This window comes from Notamacropus eugenii, chromosome 5 (assembly GCF_028372415.1).
Source record: "Notamacropus eugenii isolate mMacEug1 chromosome 5, mMacEug1.pri_v2, whole genome shotgun sequence".
In the NCBI taxonomy this organism is placed as follows: domain Eukaryota; kingdom Metazoa; phylum Chordata; class Mammalia; order Diprotodontia; family Macropodidae; genus Notamacropus; species Notamacropus eugenii.
Genome location: NC_092876.1, coordinates 32,419,756 through 32,445,220, shown reverse-complemented (window position 1 = coordinate 32,445,220; position 25,465 = coordinate 32,419,756). Strand labels below are relative to the sequence as shown.

Sequence of the window (25,465 nt, the reverse complement as noted above, 5' to 3'; positions counted from 1 at the left end):
AGGGTCACACAGGTAGTAGTGTCTGACGCTAGATTTGAACTCAGACCTTCCTGATTCCAGACTCAATGCCCACTTCACATTTCCAAACTACGTCCCCTTGTTAGAATAGAAGCTCCTTAAAGGCAAGAACTAGCTTGCTAATGCTAGCTGTATCTCCAGTGCTTAGTATCCTGCTGGCAAATGGGCAGTGCTTGATAAATACCTTTCAATTCAATTACTGTCAATTTAACAAGGCTTTTTAGACCACCTTCTTTCTATCTGCTAGGCACTGTGTTAGACATTGTATGAAGTGCTGGGAACATGATCACAAAAATCAAAACAGTCCCTGTCCTCAGGAAGCATCTATTTCATGGGGCTGGGGGGGTAGAGGAACAATATATATAGATAAGTAATCACAAATGTATGCACAGTAATAAAAATATATTGCTCAGAAATTTCTAGAGGTCAGGAAGGCAATCCCACAGGACCGCAGGAATCAGGAAAGGGTGGGGAGGAGCCAGGAGGATAAGCATTCCAGCTATGGGGGCCAGACTGCGGCAGATCCTGAGGCAGTATGGGGCGGGGGGAGGAGAGTGGGGCAGGAGCAAAGATCTGAAGTACAGGAATTTCAGAAACCACAGAGTAACCTTCCAATCCTAGACACCATAGGCTCAAAGATGATAGGGGATTGTTTGTCCAACCATCCCTTTACAGAGAAAGAAACTGAGGTCCGGAAAAGGGCCTCCATTTGAGGGTTCAGTATCAGATTTTGGTGTGGCTGATTGCCAGAGAACTTTTATTTCAGACCACTAAATGGTGAAAATTCCCACTGGGATGAGGTGGAGTAGAGAGAAATCCTCCTTCTCCTTCATTCTCTGTTCAGGATAATCTCATGATCAGATGTAACGATCATATCTTATCTACATAACAAACCCTTCAGCATGGCATTCAAGGCCCTACCCTACCTCTCCAGTCTCCTCTTCTGAAGTCTTCTCATAGAGCCCATCCACTCCAGCTCTGCTCATGCTATTCTCTATGGAAGCTTGTTTTGCTCATTTCTGCCTGTTAAAATACTGCCTACTTCCTAGCTATGTGACCCTATGTAAGTCACTTAATCCAGGCTGCATCACCAAAAAAAAAAAAATACTGCCCAGCTCAAGTGGTCACTTCTGACCACTCTCCTCCCACCCCTATTCAGAAATAATTTTTTTTAAATCTGCCCTCTGATACTTAACTAGCTGTGTGACCCTGAGCAAGTCACTTAACCTTGGTTGCCTCAGTTTCCTCATCTGTAAAATGAACTGGAGAAGGAAATGACAAAACCACTCCAGTATCTTTGCCATGAAAACCCCAAATTGGGGTCAGGAAGAGTCAGACACACCTGAAATGTCTGAACATTTATATGCTGTCTTTAGTATGCTTCTGCTCTACTCTCCTTTCATCTAACTGCCCAAAGGCAGTTGGGCTCAAGTTGGAAGGAACCTCAGAAGCCAGCACACCATGTTGCCAATCACTCCTAGTCAACTTGCCTAAAACCAAGCTTCTGAGTCATCTAGCCCCTAGATCTGCACCTCTGCAAAGACCTTTGATAGGGTGTTTCTACCTCTGGTGTTGTCCTTGCTCCAATCTAGTCACAGACCTGGCCAAGCATGTCCCTCCTTTCCTCCAAAGGCTTCTGCAGCCCCCAAGGCCTAATAAGTAAAGAGCCAAGTTCTTCAGCTGGGTTTTATGGCCCTTTACAATCTGTTGTCAACTTTCCTTTCCACTTTCAGTACATGATTAATGAGCACTTAGTATGTACTCATTTGGAAATACTGTAAACCTTTCCCTATATTCTTAGTACTTGTTTGAGAGGGACTGAAAGCCTTTCCACTCAGTTCATGAATGAATGAATGAATGAGCACTTAGTAAGTACTTGTCTGGGAGGCACAGACAGCCTTTCCACTCAGTTCATGAAGCCTTTCCACTCAGTTCATGAAGGAATGGGCACTTAGTAGGTACTTTTTTTGGGGGTGGGGGAGATGGGACAGAAAACCTTTGCTGCATTGGTAGAGAGCAATGCCATTGTTTTATCAAAACCAGCGTCTCTCCTAGCACCAGAACATACATGTATTATCACTCAAAAGGTGCTTTATAAAAATGTTTGTTGAATTGAATTTACTTGAAATTGTACAGGCACTTGGGGGAGTTAATATGACCTGACTCAGTTCACGAATGAGCACTTAGTAGGCACCTGTTTGGAAAGACAGAAAGCCTTTCTATTCAGTTCATGAATGAATGAATGAGCACTTAGTAGGCACTCTTAGTGCCTTAGCCCAACTAGACAATCCTCTGAGTTTCTAGCCATCCTTGTGCCTTCCTCCCTTTGTGTGTACCATAAGCAATGGCAGGGCTGTTCTGTAAGACTCTTCAGTTATTTAATTCCTCCCTCCTTTAAAATCTGATACAAATGGACTGTCTCTTAAGATGTCTCCAGGTGCAACTAGAACACTGGACCTGAAGACACTTACTAGCTGTGTGATCCTGGGCAAGTCACTTAGTCCGTATTTGCTTCAATTCCTCCTCTGTAAAATGGGGATACACTAGAGAAGGAAATGGCCAACCACCCCAGCATCTTTACCAAGAAAACCCCACAGACAAAGTCCTTGGGGTCATGTAGAATCAGACGCGACCGAACCACAAGATGACTCCCTTCTTTCTATGACCTTCTGTTATTCCATCTTCTTAATGCAGTTAGGGTGCTATTTGACTACCTAGGTTTGTGCCTTTTAGTAGGTGAAGGGGCCCAGATAGGTGATGTTATTGGGATAGGAAACTCCCCAATGAGGACATTCCAACTGATGCAGAACACCCTTGCTCCACCACAGAGAGGCCGAGCTGCACATCAGCTGTCACACAGCCAACTACCTGGACTAGAATCCAAGCCTTGCAGGCTCCTGGTCCAGGTCTCCCTCTACTATACCATAAAGCCCTCTCCTAGCCTCTTAACAGATGGCATGTAATGTGTTAGGCTCGAGAAGGGCTCATCTCCTTTGGTCCTTACAACAACTCAGGAAACTGAGGCTCAGGCAGGGTTCCAGAGGAAACATCAGAGGCAGGACTGGAAACCAGGTCTAGACTCCTGATTACAGGACTTTCTCACTATAGTATGCTTCTCTTTTCCTACCCCCCCACCCCGCCTTGCCCCCCCATACCAGAATAAGCTCCATCATGAGGATGATAACGATAAATTATAATAATAACATTTAACTATGACTAATGATCATAATGACAGCTAACATATAGTGTCTACTAAGTGTTAGGCATTGTGCTAAGTAATTTACTTCCATTACTACTACTAGCTAACAGATAGTATATGTGCTAGACTACGTGCTAGACACTGCATTAAGGACTTTACTACTAGCCAACCTATAGTACCTACTATGTGCTAGGCATTGTGCTAAATACTTTACTACTACTACTGACAATAATCACAGTTAACATATAGTGCCTATTACGAACCACACATTGTGTTAAGTACTTTATTACTACTACTAATAGCTAACATTTATATAGTGCCTATAATGTCTCAGGCACTGTGCCTTAACACATTTGCTTTACAAATATTACCTCACTAGATCCTCACAGCAACCCTGAGAGGTAGGTACTATGATCATCCCCGTTTTACTGACGAGGAAACTGAAGCAAATAGAGGTTAAGTGACTTGCTCAAGGTCACACAGCTAGGAAATGTCTGAGGCTAGAGCTCAAGTCTTCCTCACTCTGGGCCCAGCATTCTATCCGCTGTGACACCAAGCTCCCCCATGAAAACACGGATCTTGTCATATCTAAACTTTAGATACCAACCCTCCCTCTCCTTCTCCCCCGCCCCCATCTCCAGCCTTGACAAATAGAACAGTCTGACCGTGCGGATCCCCTGCAGAAGAATGCTCAGGGCTCCCTAGTGCCCCCATCACTACAAACTTCAGATTGGCATTCAAGCCCCTCACAAGCTGACTCTCTCCAACCTTTGCTCCCCTTTCCATAATCTCCATTCCAGCCTAGGCTCTCTGTCCCCCATACTTCAGCTCACCTTAGATGCCTCAGTTTCTCTCTAGGCTCAGCAGCTCTGCAAGTCACACTGGTCACTAAGTCTCAATACTCTGTCCCTTCTGTCCTGATCTTGGACGTGTGTGACTTTCCAAGGAAGACTAAGGAAGACACCAACTCCTCCAGAACAGACCCTGTTTCTCACTGCCCTCCACACCCAGTGCTAGGCACTCCAAAAATGCTCCTCAGACCATATCTAGAGTGCTATGGTTTGTCCTAAGTATCACCACATCTTAGGAAGGCCTTTGGTTCAGCAAGAGAGTCTAGTCTCAGCCTGCTATCATAGGAGAACTACTTCAAAGCCCTGAGGGCTTTTAGCCTGGTAAGGAGAGTTAGGGGAAGCTTTCCTCAAGTATGTGAAGGCATCAAATCCAGTCCTCTCATTTTTCAAATAAGGAAACTGAGTGCTGGAGAGGTTAGGCAACTTGGCAACAGTCACACAGGAAATAAAGGTGACCTATCCTATGAAAGAGGAATTGGTTTTTTCTGCCTGGCCTGAGGACACAGAGTAAAGGGTGCTTTGCAGAATTTGCAGAGAGGCTGATTTCATCAGAAGAGGACTGCATGTATGGCAGTTGCTGTTCAGTCCCATTCTACTCTTGGGACCCCATTTGGGGTTTTCTTGGCAAAGATACTGAAGGGTTTGCCATTTCCTACTCCAGTTCATTTATAGATGAGGAAACTGAAGCAAACTGGGTTGAGTGACTTGCCCAGGGTCACACAGCTAGTAAATGTCTGAGGCTGGATTTGAGCTCATGACAATGAGTCTTCCTGACACCAGACTTGGAGTTCAGTCTACTGACCACCTAGCTGCCCAATATTCAATCGGCAGTTAACACATGCTTATTGGATCAGAGATATGAACCAGTGCAGGCCCTTGGACTCGTGGTCTAGTAGGGGAAGAGGAAACATGCTACAGGACAAAAGGCCTTTGAGTAAGATGTCTATACCTGGTTACAAATCCTTCAACCAGGACCATAAGCTAATCCTCAGTTTCCTGATCTGCTGCTTTGTTAACACATCTCCCCTTCCCTCCTCTGGATCCCACCCCAGATAATAATTGAACTTGGAGAGAGTTTCTTTCTGAATGCAAGACACCAGGCTAAGCTGAGTCCCTTTCACACTAACCTAAAACATTCTTTCCGTCTGGTTTTCATCTTTCCTGGGCATGGTATTCATATGAATTAGAAAGGATTCTTTTCCCTTCCAGCCCTGAGTCAATCAATTTAACCCAATGGACATTTCTTAAGCACACACACACGCACACACAAGACAGATGTATATGTATATGTATATATGGAGAGAGGGAGGAAGAAGGGAGGGAGAGAAAGAAGGAAGAAAGAGAAGAGAAAGAATGAGGAGAGAAAGAAGAAAGAGAAGAGAGGGGAGAGGAGAGAAAGAGAGAAGAGAGAGGGGAAGAAAGAGAGAGAGAAAGGGAGAAAAAAGTGAGTCACTAAATAATTGGGGGAAAAGTAGATTATTAATAATTGGAGGTATCAGAAAAAGTATCATATATCGGGCAATCCCTGAACCTACAAAAGGGGCTTTGGACACTCCAAAAGGCAGAGGCAATGGAGGAACAACGTTCCAGTTCAATCTAGAGAAAGTCTGGGCAAGGACAAAGAGGTAAGAGATGAAGGGTTACCATACAAGGATGAACAAATCTAGGCCACTTTGACTCAAACACAGAGCATGTGGAAGAGGGCTATGGAGGGGGGAAGGGAGGGAAGGGGAAGAGCAATATGAAATTAATCTAGAAAGACGGGCTAGAGCCAGGTTATAGAAAGCAATAAATGTCCAAAAAAAGAATCTGTACTTTATCTAGTAGGCCATAGGGAGCCACTGAGATTCTTGAGCAGGGGAGTGCCATGGCTGGATCTGTGCTTTAAAGAATAAGCGTAACAAGAAAGGTCTTAATAAATCAACAGGGAAAATGAGAAGTAGGGAGATCACTTGTCCTAGAGAAGTGGCTCTGATATGAAAGAACTCCGTGACCCTTAGCAAGTCACTTTACCTTCCTAAGCCTCAGCTTTCTTCTCTGTAAAACAAGATTAAAACTACTGAGTTGTTGCAAAGACATGCATGTTAATGCATGTGAAGTGCTTTGTAAACCTTCAAGCTGTGCAAAGACCAGCTTTTATCAGGGCAGAAATTCAAACTACTTATATTTGTTTTGGATCGGAATTTAAAAATTATTATTTATTTTGGCCTGGTATTTGGGTGATTTCATGGGTGTAGTGATACTCTGAGATAAGGAAACTCCCCCCACCAAGGCAAGTCTGTGCCTTTGAGAGCTGCCAGGGGGCACTGGAAAAAGGCTTTACAATGATGGTCTGTCACTCTGTTCCCTCCATTGACTTCCGATCACCTCCAGGATCTGAACTGTTCCCTCCCTCTGCACCTGAACCTCTAGAGATCTCTTTATTTCCTCTTAAAGACTCCGCTCACACAGTAGCAAGACTTTCATGGATCCCCTCAATATAGTTGGTGCCAGCACTTCCTTCTCTAAGGTTCTATTTCATCAGCTCTGTATCTGTGTTGTGTATGTATGCATATATGTATGTATCCCATTTCCCCCATTTCCCTGAAGGTGCCTTCAACCACTAATTCAGTGCCTGGAGAATAACAGGTACTTAGTAAATTCTGACTGTTTGAGGTTCAAAGCTTGCTCCAGTCTGTCCTCAGCTTATCTTTTCAGCCTTATTGCAAATGACTCCCTTTCATATACTTTTTTGATCTGGTCAAAGTGACCTTCTTAGTAATGCTGGGCCTGGAGTCAGAAACACCTGAGTTCCAATGCAGCCTCAGATTCTTCCTGTGTGTGTGTGTGTGTGTGTGTGTGTGTGTGTGTGTGTGTGTGTGTGTGTATGTGTGTGTGTGTGTGAGACTCTGGGTAAATCTCTTTACCTTGTTTGTCTCAGTTTCCTCATCTGTAAAATGAAGATAATCATAGCACCTACCTCCCAGGGTTGTGGCGTTGATCAAATGAGATCATATTGATAAAGTGCTTAGCATGCAGTACGTGCTTAACAAATGCTTGTTCCCCTCCCCCCTTCTCCTTGCACTTCTATACTGGTCATTCGCCTTGACTGGATTGCTTTTCCCTCTTAAAGAGGATTTTTCCCCCTTATAGAATCCACAGCATTCTTTAAACAACACTTCTTACATGAGACTTATATGCGTATGTGTGTGTAGACAAGCATGTCTGTTTGTCACTACCAATACGATTGAGGAGACAAACTCCTTGATTCCTGACTTACAGACCTGCTCTCTCCCCACTATCCCACACTGCCAATAATAATGATTGGTGGGTATTATTATTATTAAAATCTGGGGTTATAGGATTGGGGACCAAACAGCCCCAGGTGAAGGAACATGGGGTTTGCACTTCATGAAAGACAAGTCAACAAGGCACACCATCTAACCAGGTACTATGTTTTGGAGGACAGCCTCTCACCACACTCTCCACATCCAGTGTCTGAACTCTCCAATTAAGCCTATACAGGCTTCCATATGAATCTATCTAAAACACAGCTCTGATCACCCAAAGGTCACATTATTCTAGGACCAGTACTGGAGCTTGTCTGAGTTTCTTGGGCCTGGCATTCAAGGCTTCCACAATAGCCTCCAACCTACCTCTCCAGCCTTATCTCTTAGGTCTCCCCTATAAATACACACATACCCTCTTCTGGGAAGTCTAACTTCTCCACACCAAGCTCATTCATGGACCAGTGGTTCTTCTCCTCCTACCTACTCCCCTTTATTTCTTTCCAAATCTACCATTCAAGGCTCTTCCTGGAAAAGTTTTTCTGTAGTCCACATAGATCTCTTCATTCACTGACCTCTTGACCTCTTCTGGCCTAGTTGGACAATAGGTTTTGTTTTTCCTTTGGTTCTAAACCCTTCAAGGGTAGAGACAGGTAGCATATGCACCCCCAGCATAGGAAAACCATGGTAGTCAGCTGGACATTGGATAAAAGTTGCTGAGTGTCTGAGTGGACAACACCAATGCCCTCTCTCTGATAACCAGGCCCAGGGTTCAACCCTTCAGTTCCTCTGACAACAGGTAGGTGGGGTACTAGAGGGCAGGGAGATCAGTCTCTAATCTCCTCATCCACCCAGGAGGGCCAGAGTCTTCTTACAAAGTGAGATCCAGCTCCCTAGACAGTGAATGGGTAACTGCCTTCAGATAACAACTCATAAATGCCCTAGAGGAGCAGAGAGGAAGATAAGTCCTGCCTAGGGCAAAGACAGAAGGTGAATGTTCGACCTGGGGTAGGGTGGCATTAGGGTCTAAGGAGGGGGATGGGTCTAGCATTGTGAATAATATGTGAACATCCGTATTTTGGGGCCCTTGTGAAATATGGCAGACCAGTTGTGGGGAAACGGACAGGTTATGGGGAAAGAGACCATGGTAGGACCCAGGCTTCCTGACCTTCCACACCTTCCTGTTCCTTAGGGCCCCTACAGGCCCGGAATAAAACTATTCCCTGCCAGTCACAGGTTCACGCATAGACTAAGCCTCTGGGAACTTCACAAACTCAAAACCGGAGGCTCAGACTCTAAGAAAGGCAGATTCGTCTGAAATGTGTTACTATAAGAATGGACATGGGAAAGAAGGGGAGATCTTGATTTCAGCAAAAGATAATCTAAGTAAGCCCAAGAGACAGGCCTCCTTCCTTCCTAACATCCATCATGATCCAAGGACATGGAAAAATGGACCCTGGGAAACCCCTAGACCCATCAGCACAGAGACAAGGGAAAAAACACACAATCATACCGTGGGGGAGATACCCATATATACACACAAGATCCCAGATACACACATCCTCTTTTCTCTTCTGTGATCCCTACCCACCCCAGGCTTCCCTGCAGTCCTGAGAACACAGATTCAATGTGGGGGCTCTCTTCTCAACCCCTTCCCAATAAAAAATGCCCCCATCCCCTGCTACAGCTGCCTCCTCTCCTGACAGCTGCTCCCCCCTCCCAATGCTCCCCTTTCCCAGCTGCTACACTGCCCCCCTCCAGGGGCTCTGACAGCAGCCTAGGCTCCTAATCCTCCATGCTCCTCTCTCCCATTTCCCAGCTCCCCCTCTGCCCCCCACCCACAACAAACCACCCCTCTTCACTCTGTCCTCTCACCCCCAACCACTAACCAAGGCCCCACTGTTAAGGAGGCGGCTGCTCTCAGGCTCACCCCACTGATCAGGGCCCCCCCAGAGATCCTTATCTCTCAAATCCTTCCTGATCCCTCCAGACTGTCCCCCAAATCTTTGCCAGGGATCCCAGACATCATGCCACAGGTCCCTGCCCCCGAAATTCCTCATAGCCCCCCCACAGCCCCCCGCCCCCAGCAAAAGCCCCCCTTCCACCCTCCGCTCCCATCCGTCCGCCCCAGCCCCTCACCCCACCGTCCTTACTCAAACATAGCACGGGGCGGCCGGGCCGGGCGGGGTCCTGGGCGCGTGGGAAGTGGGGGGCCCGGGGCGGGGAGGGGGACGGGAGGGCTCCGAGCCCCGCGCCCCGGGGAAGGGGAATCGGCGCCCCGCTTCCTCCGCCGCCCGCCCTCCCTCCCGGCAGCACAAAAGGCCGCGGAGCCGGCGGCGGCTACACCCCCCAACGTCACCGGCCCCCCTTCTCCCTCCTCCTCCTCCTCCTCCTCCTCCTCCTTCCAGCGTCACCAGCCCCGCCCCGACGGCCCCATCCTGTGCAGGGCGGGGGCGCCCTCCGCGGGCCTGGACCCCTGGGTCCGGGGAAACCTGGCGGGGAGCTGGGGGCCTCCTTCCCCTCTCCCCCTGGGAGCCACACCGGAAATGGGGGGGCGAAGGGAAACTCCGGGGGCAGGAAGGGGGAGGGGAGACCAGCCCCGCCCCCCATGCATTTCGCGGCAGACCCGCTTTGGTTGTGCGTCTCTCTCTCCCTCTCCCTCTCTCTCCATCTCTCTCTCTCTCCATCTCTCTCTCTCTCTCTCTCTCTCTCTCTCTCTCTCTCTCTCTCTCTCTCTCCATCTCTCTCTCTCTCTCTCTCTCTCTCTCTCTCTCTCTCTCTCTCTCTCTCTCTCTCCCTCTCTCTCCATCTCTCTCTCTCTCCATCTCTCTCTCTCTCTCTCTCTCCCTCCCTCCCTCCCTCTCTCTCTCTCTCTCTCCATCTCTCTCTCTCTCCATCTCTCTCTCTCTCTCTCTCCATCTCCCTCTCTCTCTCTCCATCTCCATCTCTCTCTCTCTCTCTCTCTCTCTCTCTCTCTCTCTCTCTCCCTCTCTCCCTCCCTCCCTCTCTCTCTCTCTCTCTCCATCTCTCTCTCTCTCTCCATCTCTCTCTCTCTCTCTCCCCCCCCTCTCTCTCTCCATCTCTCTCTCTCTCTCTCTCCCTCTCTCTCCCTCTCTCTCTCTCTCCTCCTCTCTCTGTCTCTCTCCATGTTTCTCTCACTGTCTGTGTGTGTGCCTCCTCTTTCTGTCCCTTTTGCCTTTTATTCTGCCTCTCTATTTCCGTCTTTGTCTTTGTCTGCATTTCTTATTTATTCTCTCTGTCTCTCCGGTGTCTGTCTTCTGTCTCTCTGCCTTTGTCTGTCTTGCTCTCTGTATCTCTCTTTTTCTGCCTCTCCCATTGTTCTTTGTCTTTTTGCCTGTTTCTGTCTCTCCTTCCCCACCTGTCTCTCTGTCTCCCTGTCTGTTTCTTTGCACAAACACACACACACACACACACACACACACACACACACACACACACACACTGCATTGCCCTTCCTTAGCTCAAAGTGGGAAGCCATGAGCAGGCCCCTATCAGTCTCACCTTTCCCCGGCTGAATTGTCTGTGTCAGGGGTCCTTGGCCTTCCGAGGTGCCTGGGTGGTGGGGTGCATGGGGGTGTCTCCCCTTCGCTCGAGGGCGTTACCTGTATGGAGGGCACAGGCAGGAGCTCCCAGTGGGCCAAGACCCTATCCTTTACTCCACTGCCACCATGATTCCTCCGGTGTTTCTTGTCTGGAGGAGTGGGTGAGCTCTGGGCTGATGACACCTCTGCCTCACCCACCAAGGGTGCCCAAGGCAGCAAAGGTAAGAGATCTGCCATGGGGGCAGGCAGGGGAGAGCCTCTGCTGTCTGTGGTCTCCAGGGGGAAGGCTAAGGACCTGATGAAATAAGATAAAGTTAAGGGCATGCCTGAACTTCATGGGGCAGAGATTGAGACTGACCACCATGCCTGCCTCTATATTTCTGATGAGGAAAAAGAATTTCCCATGTAAACCTCAGGAGCTTTCCTTATCCCAGTCCACTGAACAATATGGCAGAGTGGATAAGACACTGAATGTGGAGTCAGGAAGAAAGGTTCAAATCTTATCTTACTATGTGACCCTGGACAATCATCAGGGGCGTCAGTTTTCTCATCTATAAAATAACCCAATGTCCTCTTCCCCAGTTCTATGCCAAGCCTCCTCCTTCATCTCCTTCATTACCCCTCCTCTTCCAGTAAGCCTTCTCTGCTCCTTCATTGTACCTTGATCTTTTGCCCTGAGATCTGTGGCCACTGTAAGTTTGTTGACATCTGCTCTAACCAGAGGTTGGCCAGGGCCAGTACCTGGGAGCCCTTGATATTGAGTGAACACAGAAGGGGAAGAGGACAGTGATATGGGGCTGACAACTCTCTTTCCACCCTCAAACTGGGTAAGATCTCAAAGTCTCCTCTAACGGAACAGGACTGGAAAGCTAACTGTCAGGATTGCCTGAAGCTGGGGATGTCCCTTCCCTGTTTGCTCAATCAGTCATACAATAAACACAGGGACTCTTGACATTCCAGCTGTCTGCCCTGGTTGCCCTCAATACCTCTGGGTAGCCCTGGGAGGCTAGGCACAAGATGGGAGCAGGGCAGCCTCCCCTGCCTGGACACACCAATTTTATCTGAGTTTCTTTGGGGTTTAGGGGTTGGGGTTAGTTACCTCAAGGCTAAGGGGGAGGGTTTGATACAAACTTCTGGATTTCTGAGGCTAAAAGTATAGAAGGATATGGAATGAGCTGCCTGGGCCAGGTCTACTCTCTCCCCTCCCCACCCCAAGAGTCTCCTGCCACCTTCATTCCCTCAAGAAGGAGTTACTCCTGACCTTTGCTCTCACAGGATCCTGGTTCCCAGTAGCTATCCAGTACAGAGGAAGAGAAAGAGAGAGAGAGAAGTTCCCTCTGTCCATGTACCAAGGAGGGGATCTTTGGCATTAGGATTAGGGTGACCTTGAGGGCCCGGAAGAGCTTCTCTGGGGTCATGTTACTGTCCATTCACCTCCCCCCTCTACATGCTCGCACCTGTTCCAGAGAGAATCTACCAGCTGTCTGTCTAAGAAGCAACAGACCTGGGGAGGGGGAAGGGAGAGAGGGGTAGGGACAAAGTTGAAAGGGATAGGGGTCTGACTGGGGGAACCTGGGTCATCTAGACTCTGAATAGGAGTAAGAGGAACTTAGAATCACAGACCATGGGAAATCTAGACCTAATAGGGGCCTCCCTCATTTACAGAGAAGGAAACTGGGGCCCATAGAGGGTAAGTGACTTGCCTAGGATCACACAGCTAGTAAGTGTCTGAGGTCAGATTTGAACTCAGGTCCTCCTAATTCCAGAGCCTGTGCTCTATCCACTGTATCACCTAGCTGTCCCTAGCTCAAATCCAGTTCACTCGAAAGTCAAGATATTATTACCCCATGATATCATTGGTTGTCTTCAAAAATGAACAAACTACAATACCACCACCACCACCACCACCATTACTACTACCACTACTACTACTTCTGCTGCTACTGCTGCTGCCTCTACTGTTACTTTTTTTTAAAAGCAAAGTATAGCATATACTCAGTGTGGCATTCCAAGTCCTCCATAGTTTAGCCCCTACCTGTTTTTCCTATCTAACATTCCACTATCCCCTTCACATATTCTAAGCCTTGGAATCAGAGCCATCCCTAGGGCAAGACAACTAGGGTATTGTCCCCAGAGCATTGAATTTCAAGGCCCTGACAGCACTCATAAACCTCCAACATGGCAAATAGTTAATATGAGTGATGTTATCAGTTGTTCATCCCTGTTTCGATGAAGACCAGTGACATTTTGGGGTAACATCTTGTCTTGCATGTAAATAGGAAGTTACCAGATTTCAGGCTGGAATGAGTTCCTCCCCAGGAGGATGTGGTGACCTCCTCAGAACTGATCCCTCCATGGAGCAAGGTCTTGTCCTTTCCCTCCATTAAAGGTGTATTCTATCCCCCTTGCTTTGGTTGTGGATTGTAAAACTCACTATGAGCCCAAAATCTAGTTATGATTGCCTGAAATGGATTACTTGCTGTTTCCTGGAATATGCCTTGAGTCTTTCTGCCTTGAACTGTTCCCTTTCCTTAGAATGCCCTCCCCTTCTCTTCCTGTTCTCCTGTGGAAGACCTTCAAAAGCCTTCCCAAATTCAATTGTCATTTCTACCATGAAGATTTCTCTGAGCCCAGCTTTCCACTGCCACCTGCCTTCTCTGAAATGTTGTAACCATTGATTTGTCCTGATTCCTCTATTTGAAAACTTACCTTATCCCTCCTACTAGAAATCTCACCTCTTATTGCCTGCTGGACAGCTCCACCTGAATGTCCCTTCAAGCTCAGTAAGTGTCAAACTAACTTTATCATCTTTCCCCCAAACCCATCCCTCCTCCCAACTTCAGCATTCCTCTTGAGGACACCGCCATGCTAGTGTTCACTTAGGCTGTCAATTCTCTTTCTTAGCCCACCATATCCAACCAGTTGTCAATTTCATATTTGTGTCTCCCCCACTTGGCAAATATTAAGTTCATAATGAATGCTTTTCATTTAGTCTTGTTAATTCTGTCTCTACACGGCTATCTCTTTCCAATGAAACCCAATGCACCCCCAAGTCAAGACGTCACCCCATAATATCACTGGTCCTCTTCAAAAACAAAGGACCAACAAGTCACCCTTCTTTCTCACACAGATATCTCTCTAGTTCAAGCCCTCCTATCTCCCCTCGCCTAGACTATTGAAACAGCCTCCTGATGAGTCCCCCTGATATTCATTCTCTCCCCTCTGCAATCCCTCCTCTTCACACATTCCAAAGCATAGGTCAAAACATATAACTCTCCACTCAAGAAACTTTAACAGTCTCTTTAGCTTCTAGGATAGAATCCAGCCTCTTCTGTTGAGCATCTAAAGACATCCATGCTCTGGCTCCAGTCTGGCTTTCCAGCCTTATTAGATATTGCTCCTCTCTACTCACTGCGACCTGGCTGTTGCCACATGTGATTTTCCCTCTCCCATCTCTGTGCCTTTGTACAATGGTTCCCAGGGTGTGCTATACCTTCTCCTGGAGGAACCATTGCAGGGGGAGGGCAGTAGTAGCCTTTTATGCAATTGTACACTTAATCTGAGACATCTTTCCTAGTCTGTAAGATTTTCAGGGGGATGCTGAATAATTTTTTAAAGGGGGTGGTAGGCTAAATATGTTTGGGAACCTCTGGGACTTTTGCCCATGACTACAATCCCCTCCCTCCCTATCTCCCCCTGTTAGAATGCCCCAGCTCAGGTACCATACAAGACCTTTTCCAATCTTCTGAATCCTTGGCATAACCCAAGGACCTGGACTCACTTTGAATTCATTCATCTGAGTAACTGCTGTTTCCCACCAGGAGAATGGGAGATCCTTACGCTCAGAGAGTGGTTTTGTTCTTGGCAATGTATCCCCCAGTGCCAGGGCACATAGTTGGTGCTTAATAAATGCTTATTGATCTAATGGGACAGGGAAGGTGTCTTTGTGTCCTGCCAGCACCTGGTATAGGGACCAGCAGGAAATGTTCAAGAAACTGGATTCCACATTTATGAAACTGTGAATATGGAGGGGTGTGTGTGTCTGTGTGTGTGTGAGAGAGAGAGAGAGAGAGAGATAAAGAGAGAAACAGAGACAGAGGGAGAGAGAGACACACACACAGAGAGAAGAGAGAGAGGGACAGTGACAGAGAAAGAGACATTTGGAGAGACAGAGAAAGAGAGGCAAAGAGAGAGAGAAGAAAGACGGGGGTGGGGGGAGGGCTCTGACCTGGATTCACATCTTGCTGTCCTCCTCTGGATGCTTTTCAGTTAATCAGTCTCCTCGCTAAACCACAGGGCCCAGAACTGAACACACCCTACAAAAGGTCTGACAAAGGTATAGGACAGTGAGGCTTTCTCCCCTCCCTGGAATCTGCTGTTCGGTCGTTTTCAGTCATGTCTGACTCTTTGTGACTCCATTTGGGGTTTTCTTGGCAAAGGTACCGGAGTGGTTTGCCATTTCCTTCTCCAGCCCATTTTACAGATGAGGAAACTGAGGGTGGAGTGACTTGCCCGGTGTCCCACAGATGCAAAGTATCCAAGACTTGATTTAAAGTCCGGAAGCTGTCTTTCTGACTTCAGGCCAGGCACTCTCTGCACTATGGTGCCACCTAGCTGCTGTCCTAGAATCTGAGCCTCTCCTAAAACCAGTTGGAAATTGCATGAGGTTTTTTTGGCTGTCACCTCACTTCTGACTCATCTTAAGCTCACAGGCCACCAAAACTCTTAGGTCCTTTTCAGATCAACTACCATCTATCCATGCCTTCCTCATTTTGTGTTACTGGAGTTTATTTTTTTGCACCCAAGTTGAAGACTTTATTATCCCTTCTGGTCTGCCTGCCTCAAGCCTCTCTCTGCTCCAGTGGATGCTTAACTCAGCTAGCTAAGTAATTTTTCAAAAATACAGGACTGACCACACTCAAGAAGCTTCAGCAGCTCCCTAGTGTCCCCAAAATTGAATATAAAATCCTCTGTCTGACTTTTAAAACCCTTCTTCCTCCCTTCCCCATCTTCTTACACCTTACTTGTCTCCAAATATTTTTGTCATCCAGAGACATTGTCTTCTTTGTTGTTCTTCATACAGGACACTCTGTCTCCTGACTTCATGTATTTTCACTGACTATTCCGCATGCCTGGAATTTTCTTCCTCCTCGTTTCTATCTTCCTGCGAGTCTCAGATAAAATCTCATCAAAAAGTCTTTCCTGACCCCCTTAATTCTAGTGCCATCCCTCTCTTAATTATCTCCAATTTATCTTGTGCCTGTTTGTACCCATTTGTTTGAATGTTGTCTCCCTGATGAGAGTCCCTTGTGGACAAGGACTCTCTTTTGCCTTTTTTTATCCCCAACACTTAGCAAGATGCCTGGCACATAGTAGATGCTTGATAAATATTTGCAGACTTCACTTAATTGACTGAATTTCATCTTAATCAATTGAGCTCAATGGAATTGCCTCTCAAGATCCATTGGCATCCTCACTCAGTCATCCAGTGTATTAACTTTCCCTCCTAATTTCGTGTCATTTGCAAATTTGATGGACAAGCCATCTATGCCTTTAAGTCGCTGATAAAAATGTTAAACAGCTTAGGATCAAGTACAAATCTCTAGGGCACTCTGCTGAAAACTCCCTGCTATGGTGACACTTGAATCATTCACAAATGCTCTTTGAGTCCAGTCATCCAACCAGTTTTGAAGTCATCCAGTTGTGTTCTTGACCAATCTATATTTCCCCCCACAAGAACAGTATAAACAGGAATGTGTTGGAGCCAGCTCAAACCAACTCACAAGAGCTGATTGTTAAATTTTCAATATAAGCATTTCCACCTTGGAAATCAATCATTGCTATAAATAAGATCTTGGTTTATTGTTTTGTGGACTTCTAGACTTAAGAAAATGATGAAGAAAATCTTTATTTTAGATTAAACTTAAGTGTGTCCTGCATATTTGGGAGGGGAACCAGTTGTTAAACATTTACTAGTGCAACCATGAGTATGAGATATTTTTAACAGAAGTTTCCCTAAAATCTAGCATCCCCTAAATCTATCAGTTCAGTAGTACTATAAAAAAATGAAACAATGTTGGGCTGGCATGGTGTGTACTTGATGAAGCCGCCATCACTGACTTCCCTTTCTAGATATCCCTTCCTGAATTTCCCCAGGAATCAAAGGAAGATTCTATAATATAACTAGAACTGAAGTATATAGGATCATACAGTCAAAGGGATAGAAAAGATTGTGTGTAATCCCTCTCATTGTACAGGTGAGGAAACTGAGGTCCAGAGAGTCATAGGATATTAGATTTAGAACTGGAAGTGACTTTCAGAAGCCAAGAATTAGATTCCAAATACTCTCTGAAGCTCCTAACTTACTAGAAGAGCTCAAGGGAGGGTATCTTTTGATGGCTAAAAGTTACTTGGGCTTTACTGGCTAGATTTCCTTCTCAAAGACCAATTCACTATGGAGCTCTTAGATTGAACAACAATAGGTCCCTGCCCTCCAAGCACAGAGTGAATGTAAATAGTAACTTGTGTCCCTTTTGACCAGCAACCCTGAGGGTCTTTTTTTTTTTTTAATTTATTAAAGGGGACATCCCTTGGGAGTTACCTCACTCAAAGTGAGAATCTGAGAAGGCCTTAGCCTAAAGGGGTCAGGGTCTCCCATTGTATTCTGGCCTTCTCCAGTCATCCTGATGACTGCACCCAGATGGCTCTGGAGGAGAAAGTGAGGATGTTGACCTTACACAACCCTCCCTCCCTCAAAATCCAAGTCAATTGCCAGTCATTTTATCATCTCCCTAATGTCATGGTCCTCTTCAAGAACGAAGGACAAACACAAACTTACCAGAAATTTTAGAATGGTTCACATGTTCAGGTTGGATCCCGCCCCCCAAAATGGCTAGACCTTTTTCTTTTTTTCTCATACCACCTGGTACCTCACATTATTCTTAACTATCAATAACATATTGTAAAGTATTTTCTTTGTCTTTATTTCTTAGATCAGGGGCTATTCCCTTAATTAAAAATCTTAATTCTTAAATTCTTATCTAAAATCTAAATTCTTAAATCTATGTGGTTCTATCTACATTGCTAGGTGCAAAAGACTACACTTAAGAACCTAGAAGGCCAGCAATAACCTTGACCCTCTGGCAGCCATGGTAAAAGGATATCCAGTTAGACTACATGTTGGCATTACATATTTTTGTATGTGCAACTTCCAAGATGAAAAGGTAAAGATCACTGCAAATGACCAGAGAGACACAAGCAACCCAGGATAATGTCGCCCTCACCAAGCACCTAACATTTGATTGGTTGATGCTGCAAAGAGTCAGGTCACAACAAAGCCAACTAACAGGTTTGGGTTTTTTATGCCAAGCATCTGATTGGTTTCAGATCTGATAATGCAATTGTATTGTCAGACAGGAAACACTGTGTTAGGACCTTGTCTCCTGGTGGTAAATGGCATAGGCAGGCCTGAGGTCCAAGTGGAGAACAAGGGAGAGACCCAAAACTTCTATCCAGAGGAAATAGCTTCTATGGTCTTGATAAAGAGGAAAGAACTCTTGAAGCATGTCTAGGGAAGACCATTACCAATACTGGAGTTGCTGTATCAGCCTACTTCCATGATTCCCAACATCAGGCCATCAAAGATGCCAAAATCATCTCTGGTCTCAATGTGCTGTGAACCATCAATGAGTCAACTATTGCTGATATTGCTGAAGGTAGGTGCTGAGAGATACCTGTTGTTCTTTGACCTTGGAAGTGATTCTTTTGATGTCTCCATCTCAGCACTGAAGATGAGATCTTTAATTCAGGTCATAGATGGGGATCTCCTGCGTGTCAGTTCAAGAACATCAGTGACTTTTATCCCAGATAGAATACCCATTTTGAAGAGCTAATCATTGACCATGGTACATTGAACCCAGTCGAAAAGGGGACCCAAAGGCTGAAGAGAGATCAAGAGGATGAGAATTTTTTTTAAAAGAGTATTGGATTTGGCAGTGAGAGCAACATGAATGATGAGGTTAGAAGTCAGACTGCAGAGAGTTAAGAAAAGAGTGAGAAGGAAGGAAGGGGAGGCTTTGATTATAGACCGTCTTCTTAAGAAATTTAGCCATAAAAAGGAGAAGAGAGGACAAATGGACAGAAAGAATCATCTGACTCTAAACTGAGAAGGAAGATGTTGGGCATCAGCAGGAAGAATTGGAGGTCTGTAAGCCTGTCATTACTCAACTGTATCAGAATGCAGGGGATGTTTTAATAACAATGTCTAGTGGATTCCTAAGTAGTGGAGTAGCCTCTTGCTCTGATCTCTTTTGCCCTTGGGTCATTGACTCTAGATCTTCTGGTCTGGCTTCTCATCATTCTCCTATTTCAAAGCAGTGAGTTCCTGAGGTGAAGGTACTGATCTTTACTTGATGATGAGAAACCCCCAAATCCACCTTTCCATCATGTGTAAGAACTGTAATTATTTTACAATAATCCCATAGTCCCCAGATGGTTCTTTGTTGCAGATTTGCCCAGCAGTAAATTACAAAGAACTGAAAACAGTCATATTCGAATTAGGTTTTTTGAGGGAAATGCATTTCTTCTTCTAGACCTTCATCAAGCTCACAAGCATCCTGTGAGTGTCCTATAGGATTCTCTCCTGAGTCCTTTTCTCCTCTCTCTATACTCTTCACTTGGGGCTCTCAGCAGCTTGCACAGATCCACCTATCATCCCCATGCAGATAATTCTCAGATCTACTTATAATAACAAAACTAGTAGCATTTATGTAGCACTTTAAGGTTTACAGAGCACTTTACAAATATTATTTGGATACAAATATTTATCCAGGCTCAAAACCTAGAGCTCATCATTGTCTTTTTACTCTCTCTGACCCCTCATGTTCAATCTGTTGTCAAAGTTTGTTGAGGTCACCTCCACTTCATCTCTTCCATATACTCTCTTTTCCCTTCTCCACCATCACCAGCCTGGTGCATGCTCTTGTCACATCATACTTGAATTGTTGCAATAGCTTTCCTATACTCTATGATCTAATAACACTGGCTTCCTTGCTGTTTTTCCCATCTATCTAGCCTATTGACTTACCTGTCTGTGTGTCTATTTATCTATCTGTCTATCCTACCTACTTTATCTATCTATCTATCTATCTATCTATCTATCTATCTATCTATCTATCCTACTTATCTATCTATCCATCTATCTATCATCTATCTATCCTACTTATCTATCTATCCTACTTATCTATCCATCTATCTATTTATCTATCTATCCATCTATCATCTGTCTATCTATCCTACTTATCTATCTATCCTATTTATCCATCCATCCATCCATCTCTCTATTTATCTGTCTATCCTACTTATCTATCTATCCTATTTATCCATCCATCCATCTATCTCTCTATTTATCTGTCTATCCTACTTATCTATCTATCCTATTTATCCATCCATCCATCTATCTCTCTATTTATCTGTCTATCCTACTTATCTATCTACCCTATTTATCTATCTATCCATCCATCTATCTATCTATCTATCTATCTATCTATCTATCTATCTATCTATCTATCTATCTCTCCATATCTCCACAGCAGATATTTTCAGCGGCTGGCCTTCATGGCTGGAATTCTCTCTCCTCACCTCCATACTTTGGTTTCTTTCAGGACCCAGCTAAAATCCTACCCTTGAGTAGAAGCCTTTCCTTATTCTCCTTAATACTCATGCCTTTCCATATATATAACTTACATACATACATATGTTTTATATATATTTGTTTTCATGTTTTCTCCTCAGACTGTGAGCTCCTTGAGGGCAGGCCCTTATCATTACTTTTTGGCCTCTGTATGCCCGGTACTTATTAGCCCAATGTTGGGCGTATTGTAGATGTTTATTCAATGTTTATGTAAGTGTTTTTACTTCCGAGTTGCTTTCAAGTAGGTCCTTCCTTTTAGGACATATATGTACAAAAATATTTATGGCAGCTCTTTTTGTAGCAGCAAAGAACTGGAAAGTGATGGGATGCCCATCAGTTGGGGAATAGCTGAACAAGTTGTGGTTTATCATTGTCATGGAATACCATTGTGCTACAAGAAATGGCAAGGAGAATGATTTCAGAAAAAGCTGGTAAAGCTTTCATAAACTGATGCAAAATGAAGTGGGAAGGATCAAGAGAACACTGTAGACAGTAACAGAGTATTATACTATAATCAGCTGTGAATGACTTAGATGTTCTCAGCAGTATAGTGACCCATGACAATTCCAAAGGACTCATGATGACAAATGCTATCCATCTCCAGAGAGAAGTGATGGAGTTGGAGCATAATTTTTTCACTTTCTTTATTTTTTATGCCCCTCCCCTTTTTTTGGTGACATGACTAATGTGTAGATGTTTTTGCACGATTTCACATTTCTTGCCTTCTCAATTAAGGGGCAGAAGGAAGAGAAAATTTGAAACTCAATTTTTTGTTAAAAAGAATGTTAAAAATAAATAATACATTTAAAATAAATATACATACATACATACATACATACATACATACATACATACATGTATATATATAATTGGCTTCCTTTGTAGAACAAAAACCAATACAAACAGGTCCTTTTCGTACATTTGTCTGAGGAGCTGTTTTCTCTTGGGTCTTCAGAACTGTCTCAAGCTGCTTTTATCACACACATTTTCTTTTTCTTCCCTTTTCAGTAGGTTAAGAAGTCCACATTAGAAAAGAAGTGGTACCTTACAATTATATTCCCAGAGCCAAGAGCAGTGCCGTTTTCCTTAGACTGGGGTCCAGAAAAGTTTGGCAAAGGTCCTTCCTCCCTCACCCCCCAACACCCACATACAGTACACGCTTTCTCCTAACCTAAGCCAATGTGCGTGTGTGTGTTTGTCCTTCATTGCCAAAGAAGACCATGCTATCGGAGAAATGACGACATGACCTGCACTTGACTTTGTTTTGAGTGAGGAAGGGCTGTGCAGGTTACCAGCCTCACTTCTCCTCCAGAGCCATCTGAATCCAGTGACCAGATATTCATCAGGATGACTGGAGATGACCCAGGATGAGGCAATTGGGGTTAAGTGACTTGCCCAAGGTCACACAGCTAGTGAGTGTCAAGTGTCTGAGGTGAGATTTGAACTCAGGTCCTTCTGACTCGTGCTCTATCCACTGCACCACTAGCTGCCCCAACCTAAGCCAATAGGAATGGTAAGAAGGATGGGGAAATGAGCGCTCCTTGCCTGCGTAACCTTTTCAGCATCCCAGGTTTTCACACCATCCAAGTCAGGGTAATAAAAGTCTATTGGATGTGCCCTCCAACTACATCTCTTTGTGGGCAATCCCAGCAAGTACCTATGGAACTGAAGGCATTGTGGATCCTTCCCTTGCTGCGTTATGGCCTAAGATACAAGGGGGAGGGAGGGCCCTTCCTTTGTGTGCAGAGGAATCAGGGATATAAGGGAATGAGATATGAAGGAGTGTGGGTCTGGGATGTGGAGTGGGTCAAGGACATGAGAAGGGATGGGTATTGGGGGCTTTGGTCTGGTATGGGGAGTGATGAGAGGGGAGGGGGACGTGGGCATGGAAGACATGAGCGGTGGTGCGGGCAATCAGAAATCTGTGGTGAGCGTATGGGAGAGGTGCGAGGGAGCCGGTCTGCGGCGTGTTTGGGGCGAAGGAGGTCCGATGTGGGAGGCACGGAGTTCTCAAATATGTTGTGAGAGTCAGAGATGTGCAGGCCTGAAGATCCAGGGCTGTGAAATGGGGAATTCGGGATGAGAGGAGTCGGGGGGCTTCTGCGGTCTGTGTGCAGGTTCAGGGGCGACGTGAGGACAGGAATGTGCAGAGGACAAGCCTGTTTGGCAGGTCTGAAAGATGGGTTGTGACGGCAGGGGAGGTCTGGAGTGTGGGGGCAATTAGGAATGTGGGGTACAGGCTAGCTGGGGGCCACAGATGTGCATGAGAGATCCAGATGCGGGGGACCAGGGCTGAGAGCCTGGCAGGTCAGGAATGGGGGTACAGGCTAGCTGGTGTGAGCTGTACGTGTGTGGAGTTAGGGGTCAGTAATGTGGGCTGGAGGCCATGAGGGGAGGAGTCCCCTATGGGGGGAGGGGGAAGGAAAGTTAAGTCTCAAAATCCTTTAGCGTACTTTTGGGGGGAGATCCCCTGCGAGGATTGGCTGGCTGGGTTTTGGCGGGAGGACAATGGCCCCGCCCCTGGCTCGAGGCTCTCAGAAGCTTTCCTGTCGCTCCCGCTCCTCAGCGCTGATTGGTCGGCTCTCGGCCGCCTCCCCCGAGGATTGGCTGGCTGGGTTTTCGCTGGGGTGGCCCCTCCCCTGCCTGAGGCTTCGCTCCCTTTCTCAGTTGTCACCTGCTGCTGCTGCTTGAAGGAGGTGACAGCCGGAGGGCCGCCCCGCGGGAGCTCCTAGGGGCCCGCTGGGCCTCCGCTCTCCTCCTGGTGCGACAGGCCCCGGGCGCTCCCTGTTCTCAGGGGGTTGGTTCTCCCATCTCTCCTGAACACCTGCGCTTCCGCGTTCCTTCGTCAGCACCCCTCCCTTTCCCTCCCCCGTCAGCACCCCCTTTCCTCCCCTCCCCTCCCCCGTCAGCACCCCCTCTCCTCCCCTCCCCTCCCCCGTCAGCACCCCCTCCCCTCCCCTCCCCCGTCAGCACCCCCTCCCCTCCCCTCCCCCGTCAGCACCCCTCCCTTCCCCTCCCTCGTCAGCACCCCTTCCCTTCCTCTCCCCCCATCAGCACCCCCTCCCCTCCCCTCCCCCGTCAGCACCCCTCCCTTCCCCTCCCCCGTCAGCACCCCCTCTCCTCCCCTCCCCTCCCCCCATCAGCACCCGCTCCCCTCCCCTCCCCCGTCAGCACCCCTCCCTTCCCCTCCCTCGTCAGCACCCCCTCTCCTCCCCTCCCCTCCCCCGTCAGCACCCCCTCTCCTCCCCTCCCCCAGGCTCCCCAGGATGAGCAGGGACAGCTCCCCAGGCGCGAGCCCCGAAGAAGATGAAGGAGGGAAAGGGGGTCCACGATGCCAGGTGAAGTGCCTGATGACTGCGGGAGGGGCTGAGGTCGATGGGACCCCTCAGAGCCACGCGAGGTGGGGAGGGGGGCGGGCAGGGCAATAGCCAGGACGGACGCAGGTGGGACAGCCCCTTCTTCCTCTCCCACCACCCTCCTCCCCCCCAGGCTTTGGCGCCCCAATCCTCCCCCTGTCCCCTCTTCCTCAGCTGCCCCCGCATCAGACCAGTCCGCGCTGGCCCCTCCCCTCGTCGGTGCCCCTCTGCCAGCCAGCCCTCCTTCCCAAGGCCAAGCACCCTCCATGCACAGCAGCCTTCGGGCTGACCCCTTGGCTTTCCATCTCCTTCCCCACCTCGGCCTTTCACCACACTGAACCTCCACCAGGCTCAGCCATGGGAAACCTTTCTGTTTTCCTTCTCTTTGTTAGTGTTCTTCGTCTCCTTAATCATCTCGTATCATCTGTATCTGCTTGCATGTAGAATCCCTCAGTAGACGACAAACCCCTTAAGGATCCGCAACGATTTTTCATTTTTGTCTTTCTATCCCCAACATCTAGATTCAGTACCGTGCACGACGAAGTAGGGAAATATCTGTTGGATTGAATGGCATGGCCACGACAGTGGCTTACATCGTAAATGGATGGAATTTGAAATGTCTGTGATCATTGGCCCAGTCTGAGACATGGGAGAAGAGGAGAGAAGATGGAATCCCACGAAAGGCTCTTACAAGTCAAGTGGTATTTGCTGACACCTTCTCGTGTTTTCTCTAGGGAGAAGACACTTACAAGGATATATCCATGTACTTCTCCAAGAAGCAGTGGATGGAGCTGAGAGAATGGGAGAAGATCCGGCTGAAGAATGTAAAGCAGAACTATGAGGCAATGATTAAAATAGGTAATAGAAGAAGCTGGATAATGGGACCAAAAGAGAGGAAGGTGTTAACCAGCCCTCAAATGCTCATGCCACACATACCTTCCTCCTCAACACACTTTCCCAGCTTCCCAGTTCATAACATACTTTCCCTCTTTGTGCAGTCATCTCTTTTAGGATAGGGACTGTGTCTTCATGGTAAGTTTTTTGTTTTTGTTTTTTTGGGGGTTTTTTGCCTTCTCAGTCCATATTTTTACATCCCTTACAGTTTCATGAGCTTACTGGTACTCTTCTCCCCACCCTTCCATGCTCTACTGTTGTTTTTCTTATAGATGAAAAAGATTTGGTTTTCTTTCAGGTCTTAGTGCCCCTCGCCCAACTTTCATGTGCCATGGTAAGCAAAATAAGGAAGCCAAAGTAGAGGAATCTGGAGATTCTGATGAAGAATGGATACCTAAGCAGCCAGGTAAGGACAAAATACGGTGGGGCCTATGGGGAAGTGACTAGAAATAAATGAAAAACCTAACTTTCCTCCTCATCCTGCTCTAGGAGCCATGAGATGTAGTGCTTCTCCCAAATCCTTTAGATAAATTAAGGATTGATTAAAGAAACACTGTTAAACTGCAATTCTTCCAGACAGCTTTAATTAGACAGTTTGTATTAGACTAAATCTTTAAGAAGAAAATT

At 46.6% G+C, this 25,465-nt stretch overlaps 2 protein-coding genes across 15 annotated transcripts in view; one reads left to right on the top strand and one right to left on the bottom strand.

The window, feature by feature from the left end:
- The window catches only part of GRAMD1A (GRAM domain containing 1A), a 28,407-nt gene extending 17,258 nt beyond the window's left edge, over positions 1–11,149 (bottom strand). For 3 of the 4 annotated variants that reach the window (XM_072616246.1, XM_072616247.1, XM_072616249.1), the window contains exon 1: positions 10,857–11,149. In XM_072616246.1, the coding sequence (XP_072472347.1) occupies positions 10,857–11,134 (278 nt within the window). In that variant the 5' untranslated portion in view covers positions 11,135–11,149. Of the gene's footprint in view, positions 1–9,487; positions 9,704–10,856 lie in introns of those variants that run through there. The other variant, XM_072616250.1, reaches the window with a different exon arrangement.
- Positions 1–25,465, top strand: part of PRDM9 (PR/SET domain 9) — a 94,208-nt gene that overhangs the window by 43,939 nt on the left and 24,804 nt on the right. For 9 of the 11 annotated variants that reach the window (XM_072616261.1, XM_072616262.1, XM_072616265.1 and 6 more), the window contains 2 exons: positions 24,679–24,802; positions 25,137–25,244. In XM_072616261.1, coding sequence (XP_072472362.1) covers positions 24,679–24,802; positions 25,137–25,244 — 232 coding nt within the window. Of the gene's footprint in view, positions 1–23,244; positions 23,386–23,844; positions 23,927–24,678; positions 24,803–25,136; positions 25,245–25,465 lie in introns of those variants that run through there. The other 2 variants (XM_072616254.1, XM_072616255.1) reach the window with 2 other exon arrangements.